The 15,607-nt window shown below is 39.4% G+C and overlaps 1 protein-coding gene across 2 annotated transcripts in view; it reads left to right on the top strand.

Moving 5' to 3' along the window:
* Nucleotides 1-3,508: 3,508 nt before the first annotated feature.
* Nucleotides 3,509-15,607, top strand: part of col2a1a (collagen, type II, alpha 1a) — a 28,845-nt gene continuing 16,746 nt past the window's right edge. Inside the window, exons 1-26 of one of the 2 annotated variants that reach the window (XM_084720644.1) lie at nucleotides 3,509-3,811; nucleotides 5,682-5,888; nucleotides 7,130-7,146; nucleotides 7,315-7,347; nucleotides 8,161-8,193; nucleotides 8,362-8,415; nucleotides 8,877-8,969; nucleotides 9,659-9,736; nucleotides 10,358-10,402; nucleotides 10,524-10,577; nucleotides 10,907-10,960; nucleotides 11,453-11,506; nucleotides 11,628-11,681; nucleotides 11,814-11,867; nucleotides 11,972-12,016; nucleotides 12,171-12,224; nucleotides 12,361-12,405; nucleotides 12,539-12,592; nucleotides 13,267-13,365; nucleotides 13,483-13,527; nucleotides 14,053-14,151; nucleotides 14,252-14,305; nucleotides 14,399-14,506; nucleotides 14,614-14,667; nucleotides 14,826-14,924; nucleotides 15,126-15,179. In XM_084720644.1, the coding sequence (XP_084576770.1) occupies nucleotides 3,718-3,811; nucleotides 5,682-5,888; nucleotides 7,130-7,146; nucleotides 7,315-7,347; nucleotides 8,161-8,193; nucleotides 8,362-8,415; nucleotides 8,877-8,969; nucleotides 9,659-9,736; nucleotides 10,358-10,402; nucleotides 10,524-10,577; nucleotides 10,907-10,960; nucleotides 11,453-11,506; nucleotides 11,628-11,681; nucleotides 11,814-11,867; nucleotides 11,972-12,016; nucleotides 12,171-12,224; nucleotides 12,361-12,405; nucleotides 12,539-12,592; nucleotides 13,267-13,365; nucleotides 13,483-13,527; nucleotides 14,053-14,151; nucleotides 14,252-14,305; nucleotides 14,399-14,506; nucleotides 14,614-14,667; nucleotides 14,826-14,924; nucleotides 15,126-15,179 (1,734 nt within the window). In that variant the 5' untranslated portion in view covers nucleotides 3,509-3,717. The remainder of the gene's footprint in view (nucleotides 3,812-5,681; nucleotides 5,889-7,129; nucleotides 7,147-7,314; nucleotides 7,348-8,160; nucleotides 8,194-8,361; nucleotides 8,416-8,876; nucleotides 8,970-9,658; nucleotides 9,737-10,357; nucleotides 10,403-10,523; nucleotides 10,578-10,906; nucleotides 10,961-11,452; nucleotides 11,507-11,627; nucleotides 11,682-11,813; nucleotides 11,868-11,971; nucleotides 12,017-12,170; nucleotides 12,225-12,360; nucleotides 12,406-12,538; nucleotides 12,593-13,266; nucleotides 13,366-13,482; nucleotides 13,528-14,052; nucleotides 14,152-14,251; nucleotides 14,306-14,398; nucleotides 14,507-14,613; nucleotides 14,668-14,825; nucleotides 14,925-15,125; nucleotides 15,180-15,607) is intronic. The other variant, XM_084720645.1, reaches the window with a different exon arrangement.

Here is a 15,607-nt window from a genome sequence, read left to right as displayed (position 1 = left end):
GCTCTGCTTTTCAGTCTCATTGCTGCAACATCATTTTAAAGAGAGCAGGGCCAGATGAATGTTGAATGATTGCTCCACAGCTCTCAGCTCTGCTCTTGTTTTGAGATTTAACATCCGCAGCACTCGTAGGATGCTATAAATGGCGGCAGTAATTGCTTTAGCATCTCTAGATTCATCTTGATTTCTGTTTTCCCTCAGTGTTTCTTCTTCAGACAAGGCATAATCAACTGATCTTTGTAGCGTCTTTTTTCTTTCTTCCATATGTCTATGCTTTCAGGGTGGTTTGGTTTAGTTTAGCTATTTTTACTATTCTTCTGTGCTCAAGTCTTGCCCTTTTTCCAAGAACTATAATAGCCTCCCTATTTTAACATCTGTAATATAACAGCCTCTCAGTCATTCCCCAAGTCAAAGCCCCGTTCAACAGGACTGCAACGTTCGTGACACAGCAATAATGATTTGACCTGACACAGCAAACTAGACGCTGTGTTAGAGCAGAATGTATACTCCCTCTATTGTGTAAAGGCCACAGATTATTGATTCAGCTGGGTAGCTGGCTGTTTAAATTCCTGAAATGTTTTCATCATTGTTGGTTGTGGTGTCCAGTTAAACTTGAAATGACTAAAACCAGATTATCCTATGAAACCAGGATCAACTTGCTATACTTTGCTGACCTGAGCCATGACTACTACTCTTTATCACAGCTGGCAAAAATGCACACATTCTTTACTCAAGTAGAAGTACAAATACTTGTGGGGAAAAAAGGCTGCAAGCTCTGCAATGTACTCATAGTATAAAAATAAAAATAGCCCTCTGAAGGACATTTCCATCGACTGTTTCTGTGCAAAGTTAACCAAACTTCATCCTTTCTCCATGAAAGAGTTTTCCCCTCTTGACTGATAGGCCAAATAATTTTTTTACACGTGTTATCATCCAAACCATTTAGATTGAAATCAGTCATGATGTTAGGAGGGTGGCGGGAAATTATACAAAATAAAAAATACTTGATAATTCCCCTCAAATGCATTAAAACTAAGTGACAAGTTTTGAAAATGTAAAGGGTAGAAAGTACCGATACTTTGTGAAGATCAAGTAATTTCACACCTCCGGACCTTATATAAAGTCACAAGATGAGGACAGCAAAAGAAGAGATTCCTCTTGGTTTCAGTGATCTGATGTTGGTTTTCTCTTAAGTTTTGCTTTAAACATATTTCCAGTATACCAAACAGTTCACAGAGCTGCTAGACGAGAGCTGAGATGGTGGGTTCAAATCTTTCTTTCCTGTATGTGGAATGAGGGGGGCTCTCCAGAAGGTCATGACCCTGGAATTACTGTGCCTCTCCTCATGACAAAGACCCCCTTTCAAGCCCACTCACCTGGTCCTATCTATAGAGACGTACACGATAAAGATCACACAGACGTTTCATCACCCTTCTGGCTCAGCTTCACAATAGATAATTCTGGCATATATGTGCTATTTTGTCAGGAATGTTGATATGAAGGTAAAAAAAAAAATCCTGTTACAGACTTACTGGACAATCAAACTGCATATGAGCAAATGATATCCTGACATGAACATGTTTAAATGCAGAATGTGGAAAATTTTGTTCTTTCTCAAGGGAAATTTCCTTTTACCCAACCCACAGTAGGATTGTTCTTTTAACTGGATATCACAACTCCTTGTCAATGGTCTTTGTCCAAACAGACAAGGCTCTCAGAAAGTTTGCCTACATAACTTCACTGTTCATTGGTCAGCTCAACACTTAAAGGTTGTCCAAGGTCTGCAGATTAATCCGTAATCCAAGAGACTAGACTGAAACAAACAACCTCGCTGACCCAGTCTTGAGTTCCCATAACCTGGAGTTTAACTGCAAGTGGCACTGACATTTATTTTTTTTTTTTGTTCTCATTAGAGTATTTGGGACCTCTCATATGAAAAAAAGATTTCCAGTTCTATCCAGCAGTCAGTTGAAACAGCCACAAAGTTTGTCAAAACTATCAGTGCCTCATTTCTTTTTCAATACTACCTGTGTAACATAATGCAATATACATTAATCATGGTATTGACAGTATAGACGCTATTTGAAAAAATGGCATAAATTCTCATACAAGACCTCAGTTTGGTTCAGTCTTTAGTGTTCTGCCTGAAATTTGGCTTGCAGAAGCAAAACCAGACAGTGTTCAGTGACTTTTTCTGTACCAGCACTTTGTGCAGGTTGTTACTTTTTTTTTTCTTTTTGCTGTAGTTTTTAAAGATACTGAGTATTTTTTTATGCTAATATCATATTGAAGTGTAAAATTCTCCTATTTTGACAACTTTAATAGCCAAAGTTGTCAGTTAATCAACTCATCTTGCAGAGGACTTCCAGCTAAGTTACACAGCAGTTAGAGGAAAACTTTTCAATCACACAATGATTTCATTCCCAGATAAAGTATTGATCCATCCATCAGCATTTTATTGGTAACAAACAGCCTTTGCATTTTTTTAATTTTAGTAATCAAAATTTTTCTTGTAATTTTTATAGGATTTTATCTAGCTCCATGTTTAGAAAAGTTTATCTTCAGTCAAACGATAGCCGCATTCAATCCTTTTTGTATCCAGATTTAGAAAGAAAATATTTGTATAGTTTGGCTTACAGTCAACCATTGCAAAAATTCTTTGATTGAATATGATGTGTGATTGGCCCAAGACTGCTGCAACTACAATACATACTGTCTATGTTGTGGTGAAGTCATGCGTGGTGTATTTGATGGAGTTGGCAGTTGCAGAGATGCCACCAAAACATGTCAGGTATGGCTGTAGGACATGGTTGCGGCGTCTGATGAATGAAATGCTTAAAATGTACACAGATTGCTTCAGGAATGCTTCCATGATGGGTATCAAAGGAGGAAGTATGTATCAAATTAAGTACTGTATTCATATCGGTATCACTTTATGGTTATGGTATTGGTATCAGAATTTTTTAAACAATACAAGGCTCTAGTTTAGCTCATTCAATGACAATACTGAAATTGGTCAGTAATCAGTTGCCACATGATCAAGCACTGTAATCTAATTTCCATTATCATTTCTAGTTTCCACTATAACATATTGTATTTGATATTCGCTGTGCACCCCAATAATAATGTGAACTTAAGAGTTTTGGCTTGCCCAAAAGAAAGTTATTGCTTTTGCTAAATGACATATTCATTATTACAACAGAGGATTTCTGTAACATTCATCTGAAAGTGCTTCTAACATTTTTTTAAATCAGCTCATTGACACAATGGCATGTTGTTGAGTAAGAGCTTGACCTGTGCTCAGCTGCTTGTGAAAGTGAAGGTGCATCTCTTGGCCCGGCCAGGCCAAGCAGGTCAAGGGAGGAAGGAGGGCTCGGGTTAAAAAAAATCCCTGGGAGAGTAGATGCTGCTAGATTGAGGGGAGGGAGATGAGGTTCAGGTTTCAGCCTGACAGGGGGTCTGGGGGAAGGACTGGTATTTTGGAATATACGAAGATCCATACAAGGCACAGTGGACATAAAACCGCGGTGCTTGCCCTGACGCGGTGGGTGCAGAGTGCCAGCTGGGGCCCCGCGTTGGATTCCACTTAGATTTTGGAGGGTTTGACTGCATGGTGCCATAAGTCTCTGGGAACACACACTTAACACACCACTGACTGAAAGCCTGGTCTCGACCGTCCTTTCATTCTCACCCAAGCTCCTGCATGTCTAATATTTAGACATGTTCAGCTTTGTGGACTCAAGGACTGTTCTGCTACTTGTAGCATCCCAAGTTGTTTTACTATCCCTGGTCAGATGTCAGGAAGAGGATGACCGTAAGTTGCACAGTTTTTCTTTACCTTTGCTCTTTACTTGCAAAAAGTTTGCATTGTTTCTCTGATTATTGACTTTTTTGTTGCTTTCTCAATCTTCTCTACCTGATGTTTCAGAATAATAGTGGAAAACAAATCAAATTCTAGTGGTGTGATGCCAAGTGAAGAGCATTTTTTTTTGCTGTGGCCAGATACATTACATGCAATTTACAATAATGTAGTTGTTAATTGTTTCTGATGTGAATGCATAATGTCAAGCAGGCTATTAATGTTTTTTCCAAGTCAGCCAGTCCATTTCTTTCTGTAGGAAAGGTGAGGCTGTCAAGGCACATCTGTGTGCGATGGAGGACCAGGTGAACAAGTGTCTGTTTGTCCTCACCTGGGTCCTGCTGCACAGCCTTTCCTGTTGTGTTTGCACTTACAGTAGTGTTAGTTTTCTGCAGGAAATCTGAAATCTACTTAATGAAGCATATTGCCTTTGGATAACGTTTTTTCTTTCATTATGTGGCAGAAGCACTTGTCTGTAGATTGTCAGACAAGTTCTTCTGAAATTAGTCTTGAGCAAACTGTGAGTTTAGCTGTTTTTGAAGACATGTAGAAAATACATAATCTTTACCCACAGGATTAGAATGGAGCACATTCAGGGTTTTCATGATGTGATGTGACAGGGTCCGACTGTGCTTGACCCCAGACTAGCAGGCTCAAAGGGGAGCAGGACAAGGGACAGAGTGCACAGCAGGGGGTCAACAGATGATGGACATATAGTTGTATTTATAGCAAGTTGGACTTAACTGCTCCACAATTCTTGCTTCCAATTCCTTCTTTCTTATAGCATTAATCAGCTTTTAGCATGAAAGCTAAATTGCAATGAACAAAGCAAAAAGATTTAAATTTCAAGTCGCCAAACTCATTTCAGCCTTGTAACATGTATGTGCTAAGTCTCACTTTCACAAATATGCTTTAAAAAACAAACAGCAGCAGTTGGTAGGCCCAGCCCTAAGCTGTATACATTAAACAAATCACCCATTCTTAATTCCCCAATGTGTTTGCACTGGCGCTTGGCACAGCCATGGGATCCAGATGGAGAAATTTAGAAGGAGCCCCTGTTTACTTAAGGCAACAGCTTGTCAATTGGGCACAGTATCCCTGTAAGAGAGGTTCATTCATACGAGCAGGAGAGCAGGCCCTAAGGTTAAATATACTTAGCCAACGACATGAAATACCTCAACTAAGGGCTTCAGACACAACTGTTAACTGTGGCTCCTGTTGACATTACATTTAAACTGCTATAAAATTCTCCATATGATAACTTGGAGTATTTTCTTGCCTGCTTCATCTGTTATTTTTAAAAATTGTAAATTATAGTTGTTGAGCTCCACAGCTGATGATTTGTAACAGTGTATTTGGGGTCAAACCAGCACCTGTTCGTCAGCATCAAAGGAAGAAGGCCGCTTACCCCCCATTCATTGCCATAATACAGTCACACTCATATGTTTAAGTCCAGTGTTATGCTGTTTGTATTTCACTTTTTGCATACTTTGTACGACTTCAAAAAGTGTTCAGAGCTTTTATTTGCTACAAGATAACTTTTATCTTTCTCCTTCTTCTCTCTACGCCCCTCCCCTTCACTTATCACTCCTCCTCCATCTTACCCCCATACTGCTATTACTCCTCCTACTTCCTTGTCTACTTCCCCTTTCCTCCTTTTATTCCCACTTCTGCCCTTAAACCAACTTTTTAACAACATCTGCTATACCAACTCACAACAATGCCTTTCCCTGTCTAATTCTCCCTTTGACCAACCTTTCTGTCTCCTCATTGCTGTCGTTCCTCCTCTGTCCACCTGCCACGCGCCCCCTGCTGGCCACCACAGAGGAGGCAGGTGGCTGCATCCAGGACGGCCAGCAATATAATGATAAGGATGTGTGGAAGCCCGAGCCGTGTCGCATTTGTGTGTGCGACAGCGGATCGGTTCTGTGTGATGAGATAATCTGCGAGGAGATCAAAGAGTGTGCCAACCCTATCATCCCATCTGGAGAGTGCTGTCCCATCTGCCCTGCTGATGCCAGTGCCCCCATTGGTTGTAATTTATTTATTCACATACCCATAAATAAATTACTCTTCTAGCTTGCATTTATCTCACTCCGGCTAACACTTTTGAATGGGGAACTGCCTCAGGATCCAAGTATTCTGCCTGATCAGGACTGCATTGGTCCCTGATTTTAGTCTCTAGATGTGACTTTAATAGTCTTGGCTGCTTTAAAACATTTTAGTTTTATGATTTGCTATCAGTCAATAATCAGCGCCTGATGTTCCCTATTCCAAAGTGGTCCTCTTTGTGCTTGGTTTGGGTGGAGACCAGATAAACAACATTATCAGGATTATCTCATTCACAATGAATGTCTGTTCCATGTGGAATTAGATGGATCCTGAGATGTATTGTCTGGTTCTCACCTAAACAAGTAAAGATGCTTCTGCTCATTTTAACTCATGACTAAGATGAAACCTGCATCCATTCTGAGCCTAAACTCAATTATTTATTTGACCCATTTGAAGGCCCTCTACAAAATTAAAGTGTCTTCAGAGAGGGACCAAAGTTTTCTTAACCTGAAATATACAAGGCCTCATAAAACAACTGTATAAATGAGACAGTCAAAGGTTCAAGGCCTGTAAAGAGGCCTGTGGTGTCATCAGAGACCCCCTGGTATATGACAGTTACAGTAATTTGACTGATTTGTCCAACCAAATAGACACTGATCTGTTAAAGAGAGAATGTACGGGTTTGTTTTTATATTTTAAAAAAAACAGCAATTTCCAGATAATCACGTTGACTTTGACATCTGATTTCTGCTCAGTAGATTGTCCAGGCCACCAAAAAATTAATTAAATTAATTCCACAAATTAGATTTTTATTGTAGAAACAATATTTCATAACAATTTACAATACATAACTTTGAAAAAGTGTCCATGAGACACAGCTATTACAGTAGCTGTTACAGCTTGCTTACCTTTTACTTACTTTTACATTTTTCTTTAATGATTGGATTTGAATACTACGTTCTCACTCCCATGCTTGCTTCTGCTTCATCCCCCTTGAAATCTCACCATTAATATAATCTGGATGGGTTCTCTGCCTGTTGGTTTGGTGAATGCTATTTGATCACTTTAGCATCGTTAGATTCCCTAGGTCTCCTTTCCTACCAATCACAGACCAGAATTCAAATCAGTCAAGCATCTGCAATGTTTACTGTAACGCAAGTGTACCACTTTTAATGTTTTTGTTCTGTTTCCCCCCCTTCACACATCCATCTGCAACATCAGAGACGATTGGTGCTAAGGTGAGACAGGGGTTTGTGGGAAAACACTAATATCTAGTCAGTCAACGTGCAACAATATGAAAATATCAAAAAATAACTTTTCTTGTAAATTCTGTAGCATGAGCAATAGTTTATTTCTCAGTGAAGTGTTTCAGGCCACTAATATCACTGCTTTCTTTTATCAATCAGGGCCAGAAGGGTGAACCAGGAGACATTGCAGATGTAAGTATGAATCCGTGTCATGTTGTAGTAATACCTGCAATAACTGACACTCCATTGTTGTACAGAACATTTCCAGTCTAAATTGCTTTAAACACAAACTCATTATTGGCCTGAGATTTAATTTTGCTCAGAGAGCTAATGACTGATCAGTAAACATTTTTGCCTCCATTTGTTTTTATTTGGAATGAATAATCACAGGATCTTGTTTTTTCTTTTGGGACTTTTAAGTGTCCAACACTGTGCCTGTTCACACCTATAATAATCACCTACACATAACACATATTTTTCAAGTTCTTGAATTTGACATTTCTCTCTGGACTTAGAGTTAAACCCATTATTCTCCATTGTTTTCTTGTTTTTCTCACATTTTCTTGAGTTTGAAACAGTTTTTCATTAGAGGGGCAATTGCTCACTGATAAGAGGCTGACTACAATGTCCAACAATCCCCTCTTAGAACTTTTTATTAAATGAGGGAAAACCCTGCATTCCTTGGACATAATGAACCCGATCAAATCCTCTTAGATCCTCTCAGCATCTTTGCTGCATTTGCACATGTCAGGTGAACAAAAGTCAGCCAAACCAGAGGTTAAGAGGAGGTGATGTTGTTACCAAAACTTGTCCTGTCAAATGAAATCCTCATCAGATTGTGTGTTTTAAGCTTAATGTCCACCTCCTACAAAGTTGGAATGTTCTCTAATTTTAACTGAACAGGAACTGGTACAACTGGACACGACATAAACAACTGATCATGTAATAAAGAGACAATTATGACACCAGAAACCTCACAAAACCTTTCTTTTCACCTTTGTGCAGGTTGTAGGACCAAGAGGACCACCAGGCCCTATGGTAAATATGAGATATTTTTATTTATTTTATTGCAGTTTTTTAAAATACAGTATTATCTATCCAAGCATTGTTTGGTGAGGCTGTTTATTAGTGCATGATACTATAATTACTGAATAGGACTTTTAACCATCCTAGGAATCTTACTGAGATAAATATCTGTTTTTGCAGGGCCCCTCAGGTGAGCAGGGACCACGTGGAGAAGCTGGCGCTAAGGGCGATAAGGTAAGAGACAACACAATGTGTCTAAAAAACACCCCCCTGCTACACACCCAAAACCCCAACCTACTCAGTACATTATTCAGAAGAAACTGTCTTATGTTAATGTTTCAACATGAGCCACCAAATATTGGGTCAAGCAACAGCAGTTCCGATTATTATTATAACTGAATAATGTTTGACATTGCAGTGTTATAACTACTCAAGTCTAGGAACAACCAAATCTAATCATCGTGCAACAGATGTGAGACTTGTTTTGTAAATGTTAAGTTGTAAAAGGCAAACAACAAACTAGTGTAACCAGTAATAATCTGAGAAAACAGTTTCATGCACCTGTATGGGTTGTCACTACAGTCGAATGCCCTGCAACTCTGTGTCATACAATGATCATTTCTGACTTTAAATCTTCTTTAGTACTGCTGGTGATGGGTGACTGTGACAAAATAACCCTGTCTCTTTTTCCCAAGGGAAATCCTGGACCTCGTGGAAGAGATGGTGAGCCTGGCACCCCTGGAAACCCCGGACCCCCCGGCCCACCTGGACCACCAGGGCTTGGAGGGGTGAGTCTAAGGGCACTTCTCTAACAAATGGCATAAAAAAGAATGGACAAAATCCCCCTTGTCTTTCTCAGATCTGAGTCCCAATACCACAATCCTGCATTTCATATCTGCATCACATATCACACAGTGATAAAAATGTTTGTCTAAACAAGAAGACAGAGGTATAAATACATAGAGATGACTTAATGGTAAAATGTTGATATAAATCAAAAGCATCATTAAATCCCATCTTTGCTCTATTTGCAGTGCTGTAGATACAGAATGAATTGAACTGATAAATGAGCCTTTGTGCTTTGAAACTGTACTTGAGCTACATTTGACTTGATCCATAGATGTAAACAGCTCAAAATAACTCCATAATTTTTAATTAAAGATAGAAGAATGTGAAGGTACATAACAGACCTTCACTGCTATATTCCTGCACAATTTGCTTTCACAGAAATATGATGAATAAGATGAAATATGATGGGTGAAAATGGTGCTTTACTCTAGCGGGGAGCAGGTGCAAGCCATTTTCTTTCTTTCTGTTTTCTTTCATGGTAACTGAGCTCCCAATTTAAGTCAATAATTCACTTAATGTTGTTTACTTGCTGCTTGCTGTGTGTAATGGCCCACTTTGCTCAGACAGCTCAGGCAAGATAAATGACATAAACTGATTCTCAATCTCTGCCTGTTTTGTGTTTTTACAGAACTTTGCTGCTCAGATGGCTGGAGGTTTTGACGAGAAGGCTGGAGGTGCTCAGATGGGTGTAATGCAGGGGCCAATGGTAAGCAGTGTCATGTACAGTACAAGAAGAGACTTTATGTATATGTCTTTGGCATGTACACAGTTCATCTGTCACCATGACCCCATTACTGACATTTAGCTTGTCAGAGTTGCTGCTGAAAAAAAAGGTAAAAACTGAACTGTAACTACTCATGGAGATGTTTGCAATGCTGCCACCTTGTGGCTCAGTAGTTTCACTCCACCACAGAGACCTCAGCTGACTTTTTTACTGTAATTCATGTGTGATGTTGACACTGAATTGATGCAGAATTTTACATTTATTTAAAAAGTGTCTGTTGGAGTATGAACCACATTAAGATATACCTTAGAAACCATATTTAATGAACATATTCTAATTTGATAATCCCTCAAAATTGGTTTTGCAAAGGGTTTGTAGGATTGTAAGGGCATTAAGCTAGCTTTAAACCCTTTGGACCCTAGCTTTTTTTTTCAATATTGAGCCCAAAATGAAGTTAGGAATTAGGTAGTCAGTTTTTTTCATTTTCTGTTTTCTGCAGTTGTGAGCAAAACAACAATTCAAGCTACCTATTTAATAAATTTGTCACACTTAGTGTTAAAAAAAAAATTATTGATGAACTTACGTGTTGTGTTTGTCTTGCAGGGTCCTATGGGTCCTCGTGGTCCCCCTGGACCTTCTGGAGCTCCTGTAAGTACATTCATTATGTGATTGATCATCATGATGAAACAGCTAATGTGGAAATATATAGTGAACTGTTGGCAGAAATTAACAAATCCCTAATGCTTTGCTTTTTCATTCATAACTATAGGGGCCACAGGGTTTCCAAGGTGGCCCTGGAGAGGCTGGAGAGCCTGGACCAGCTGTAAGTATTAATACATATCCCCAAATGCATCAGTGCACCTGTGTAACAGATTGCAGATTGTACTGGTCATTTACTGTAATCTTGAGGGTTTACCAACGACTTCCACAGAAACAAATGCTATAATAAGCATGTCACTGATGGACAGTTTTTATGCAGTGAAAATCATTGATATTGTTGCCAAATATTGCACCATAGCTACAAATTTAGCTCAACGAGTGGACAGTATGAAGGCAGTGTTTTCACTGTGCAGCACAAGAGTCTTTCTACTTGTCTTTGAAGCATTTAGATAACTGTCACTAATAATTTGTCATTGTTTGTGTTTATTACAGGGAGCAATGGGACCTCGTGGACCACCTGGACCTTCTGGAAAACCTGGAAGTGATGTAAGTGTTGAGACTTCATCTTCATATGATATCCAAAATTCTTTAAAACATGAACAAAAACTTACAAGCCAAGGGCAAAGGTCAAAGCAAACCACAAATTTGAGTGACAAATTTCATGATTAAAAGTTTTTTCTTGTTGTCTTATATTCCAAGTAACAATACAACTGTTTATCTTTACAGCCCTACTATTATTTATCAATGTTCTAGTCAGTCTATCAAGTTCCCTGCACTCTAAACCATATGCGCCACCAGGGGGTGATGTTTATCTCCTAAACAAAACACAGGCTGCATCCATGTCTTTCCAGCACAGTAAAATGCAGTGCAGTTACTGTACACTGTTTTAACACAATGATCATTCCACTCTCTGTATATAATATTATTGAAGGCTACAGTCCAGACCTGCTCTATATGAAAAGTGCCCTGAGATAACTTATGTTATGATTTAATGGCATCTAAATAAAATTGAATTAAACTGAATTGAATTGTTTCCAGGGAGAGGCTGGCAAACCTGGAAAATCTGGTGAGCGTGGACCTGCAGGGCCTCAGGTGAACATTCATTAATTACTTGTCACATTTAAAAGCAAAATCATTTCATCTGTTGCAAACTCCAGGATTACAGGGACGAGTTGATTTTTCCTCCTGTAAATATTTTGTGTTTGCATTTCAGGGAGCTCGTGGATTCCCTGGAACTCCTGGACTTCCTGGAATCAAAGGACACAGAGTGAGTGTTTCAGCCTTCACTGCTGAGCAAAAGAAGCAGGACATCTAACCGCTCAATATTCATATTCATTCATTACACCTCAAGACTGACTGATGTGTGAGTGCTGATGAGTCCTGCCTTGTTTCTCTGTAGGGTCATCCTGGTCTGGATGGAGCTAAGGGAGAAACTGGTGCTGCAGGAGCCAAGGTAAGGCAATTAATTTTTTTAAATCCAGATTTTCATTGTTTAGCAATTGTTTCCATTGTTTTCTATTTCCCTCTTCTAATGTCTCTGACCTCTGTTCCTCTCAGGGTGAGGGTGGTGCAGCTGGAGAGAATGGTGCCCCTGGACCCATGGTGAGTCTCTAGTGTTTAATCTGGTCTGCTGTCTTATTCTAACATAAAATGGTAACAGAATGGGGTTCTAGACAACATATATATTGGTTCATAAATTCAACTAAAGTGATTCATAATGGTCTTGATGAACTGACCAGTTGTATCTTCGTCATAGGGCCCACGTGGTCTGCCTGGTGAGAGAGGACGTCCTGGTGCTGCTGGAGCTGCTGTGAGTAATAAATTCATATCTGTTTAAATTCACTGAGCATCAACATGTTTTTAGTTTAGTTTGTTTGTTTGTTACAACTTTGAATCCTTTAGAAATGTTTAATGTCATGGTCTCTCATGATCTTTTTTCTCTTCAGGGTGCCCGTGGAAATGATGGCTTGCCCGGTCCTGCTGGTCCACCTGTGCGTATCATAGTTCCCACTTTGCATCCAATCCATCTACTTGATTCTTTTATAATGTTATTGGCTTTGATAACACAGGCAACAAAGTGATAAGACATGAACCCTAACCTGCAGTTTTTTGTTCTGTCTACAGGGGCCTGTTGGTCCTGCTGGAGCTCCCGGTTTCCCAGGATCTCCAGGAGCCAAGGTTTGTACAGATCACATTATCATAAACAAGTATTTTCTGTAGAAGACTTTATGTCATGAAATATAAGCTTGGTGAGTCTAATTTGAACCATTTGTGTTGAACTGAATCCTCAGTGTCTACTTTACCACTCACTGATTTTCTCCTAAAGTACATTCAGCCAGTTGTTCATTCTTTGTTCAGAAAAGAAAAAGATGTATCATGTAATATTCAACTCCCTTACTTAAAAAAATTAAATGTAATTATATAGGAACATGTAAGAAAGAAAAAAACATGTACAAAACACACCACCGTATTTGGCTGTGCTATATTTATTGTTATTTTTATATTTGGTTTATTTAATAGGGATAGATATAGTATGCATCAACAAACTGAAAATAGATATTTGATGCAAGTATCAAAGTGTATATAGCTGATGTTACTTTACAACAACTGTAAAAAGAAGGTGAAACTAAGTACACCAAGATATTATAAAGCCATTTAAAATCATAGACACAAGACATAATATCGCACACAGTTGAAGACATTATAAAAACTAAACCCCAAGTTTGTTGCTGAATTTACCAGGATTTGGTAGCTCTCTTAAAAGCGGTGAAGTTTAAAGCACATTTTGTGGTGCAACTGTTAGATTCACAGGTAAATTAAATGTTAATGGTAAATTTGTTGTGTCCTGTCAGGGAGAGGCTGGTCCTACTGGAGCGCGTGGAGCTGAAGGACAACAGGGACCCCGTGGAGAGGCTGGTACCCCAGGATCTCCTGGACCTGCCGGAGCATCTGTACGTTTGTCATCATTCATCCTGAGTGATTTTGATATCTGTTATTGCACTGTGTTTGGTATTTATTAATTTATTGTCTACACAGTGTGATGCATTGCTTCCTCTCTGTCTTTACAGGGTAACCCTGGTACTGATGGTATTCCTGGAGCTAAAGGATCTGCTGTAAGTCCACTCTCTGTATTCATGTTTTTTGTTGGCATTTTAGTTAACAAACAAACAAGCACTGTATAAAACTTAAAAAGATTATATGAAATGTTAAAAAACAGTACATACACATACACATAAAAAGTAAGACACAGTACATATACAGTATAAATATTAACCAAGGTACAAAGCTGCTTTACATGGTGATTATTAACATCTCACATTGGCTATAATGTACTCTGTAGCTAAGAGTTAAGAGGATGTTTCTTGCCTAGCCTAACATAATCAATGAAGGGTCTCCAAGTTATGGAGTTTCTCAGTGGAACCGTGTAAAGTGAATCTGGGATTCTCCCATTAAAGGTTTTGCATAACATCTTTGATCAGTGTGAGGTTGGGCCTCTTTCTTCTTAAATACAATTAATCTACCTGCTGAAAGAGTTATGGAGCTGCACTCATGGTTATAGCCTTACTTTGTGTTTCTGTAAAATTCATATTACTGTTTTACTTTATTCTGACATTTTGTTGTTTCCTTTTTCCTTGAAGGGTGCTCCCGGTATTGCTGGTGCCCCTGGATTCCCTGGCCCCCGTGGCCCACCCGGACCACAGGGAGCAACAGGACCTCTTGGGCCAAAGGGACAGTCTGTAAGTCTCTTGGGAATAATCTAAAACTCTGCCCAACCTTAATACTTGTTGGTGTTATGATTATTTATTGCTGTGGCTGTCTTCTCTCTTGCTATGTTAGGGAGATCCTGGTCTTCCTGGATTCAAAGGTGAAGCTGGACCCAAGGGAGAGCTTGTGAGTTACTCAGTTTGGACTTGATCATATGAACAAACATCTTTTATAATTGAACTACGAAGAAAACTTACTTATAAATCTTAATTTGTCCAGGGCCCCGCTGGTCCTCAAGGTGCTCCTGGCCCTGCTGGTGAGGAAGGAAAGAGAGGAGCCAGAGGAGAGCCTGGAGCTGCTGGACCACTCGGACCTCCAGGAGAGAGAGTAAGTGATCAGGATGTGCAATGACATCTGTAAAAAGTGACATTAAGAATTACTTGTTGCTATTCTGTGCACAATCTAATCAAATTTATCTCTGTGATTCTTTTCAGGGAGCTCCTGGTAACCGTGGTTTCCCAGGTCAGGATGGTCTTGCTGGTGCTAAGGTGGGTCCTGTGTAAAATGGCATTTCACTCACTGACACCATGAACATATTAACTTAATATGAGCACTGGAGCACAAGAAAGATGATGTTTTGTTATAAAACTAGCAGCCATATTTCCACTAGATTAATATTAAACTGTCTTCTCTTTGTCTTCTTCAGGGTGCCCCTGGTGACCGTGGTGTTCCTGGTGCTGCTGGACCTAAAGGTGCTACTGGAGACCCCGGACGCACAGGAGAGTCTGGCCTCCCCGGAGCCAGAGTGAGTTCTTCATCTTCACTCATTATTAGCCTAGAAACAGTCAGACATATTGCTCACATGTAACCCTCTTAGTCTCAAACCAGAGAGATATTTAGTGTGGTTGGTTTATTCTGAGGGAATTTATTGGATGTGGTGCATTGTGGAGATTTGACCATGTCTTGAATGATGCTGACAATGTCTGAATTTGTCTGCCTTTCATAGGGTCTTACCGGTCGTCCCGGAGATGCTGGTCCTCAAGGCAAAGTTGGACCCTCTGTGAGTATTAATCCTTAGGCATCGCTTCCTGTAATGCTCATGAAAAGTTGCAGTATTTGAGTTCTGAAATAATACAAGGCCTTTTAACAGATCTCAAGCACAACAAATACACAACATGACTAGTCTGGGTCACAGAAATCACAGTTCGTTGTTTGTTATGCATCACAATTTTCAGAACAGGAAAATGCACAAAAAGTGAGACTAAAAAGATTGAGCAGTTGACCAATTCAAAATGGCATCCCCACATTATTTTTAATATAGAAACAAAACTGTTTAACATGTACATACGAGCACAGGAAATATCAGCCACAACATTTAATGCAACACATGGTCTAAAACTAGAAGGGCACTAGGAGTTACAGTGGTGTTACAGTTGACGTTTCGCACAATGTCGACAAAAGTTTGAAAATTTGAGTATCTGCCTGTGA

This window comes from Lutjanus erythropterus, chromosome 6 (assembly GCF_056507025.1).
Source record: "Lutjanus erythropterus isolate fLutEry1 chromosome 6, fLutEry1.hap2, whole genome shotgun sequence".
NCBI lineage: Eukaryota > Metazoa > Chordata > Actinopteri > Lutjaniformes > Lutjanidae > Lutjanus > Lutjanus erythropterus.
The sequence above is the reverse complement of the archived record's forward strand: the minus strand, read 5'-3'. Positions and strand labels throughout refer to the sequence as shown.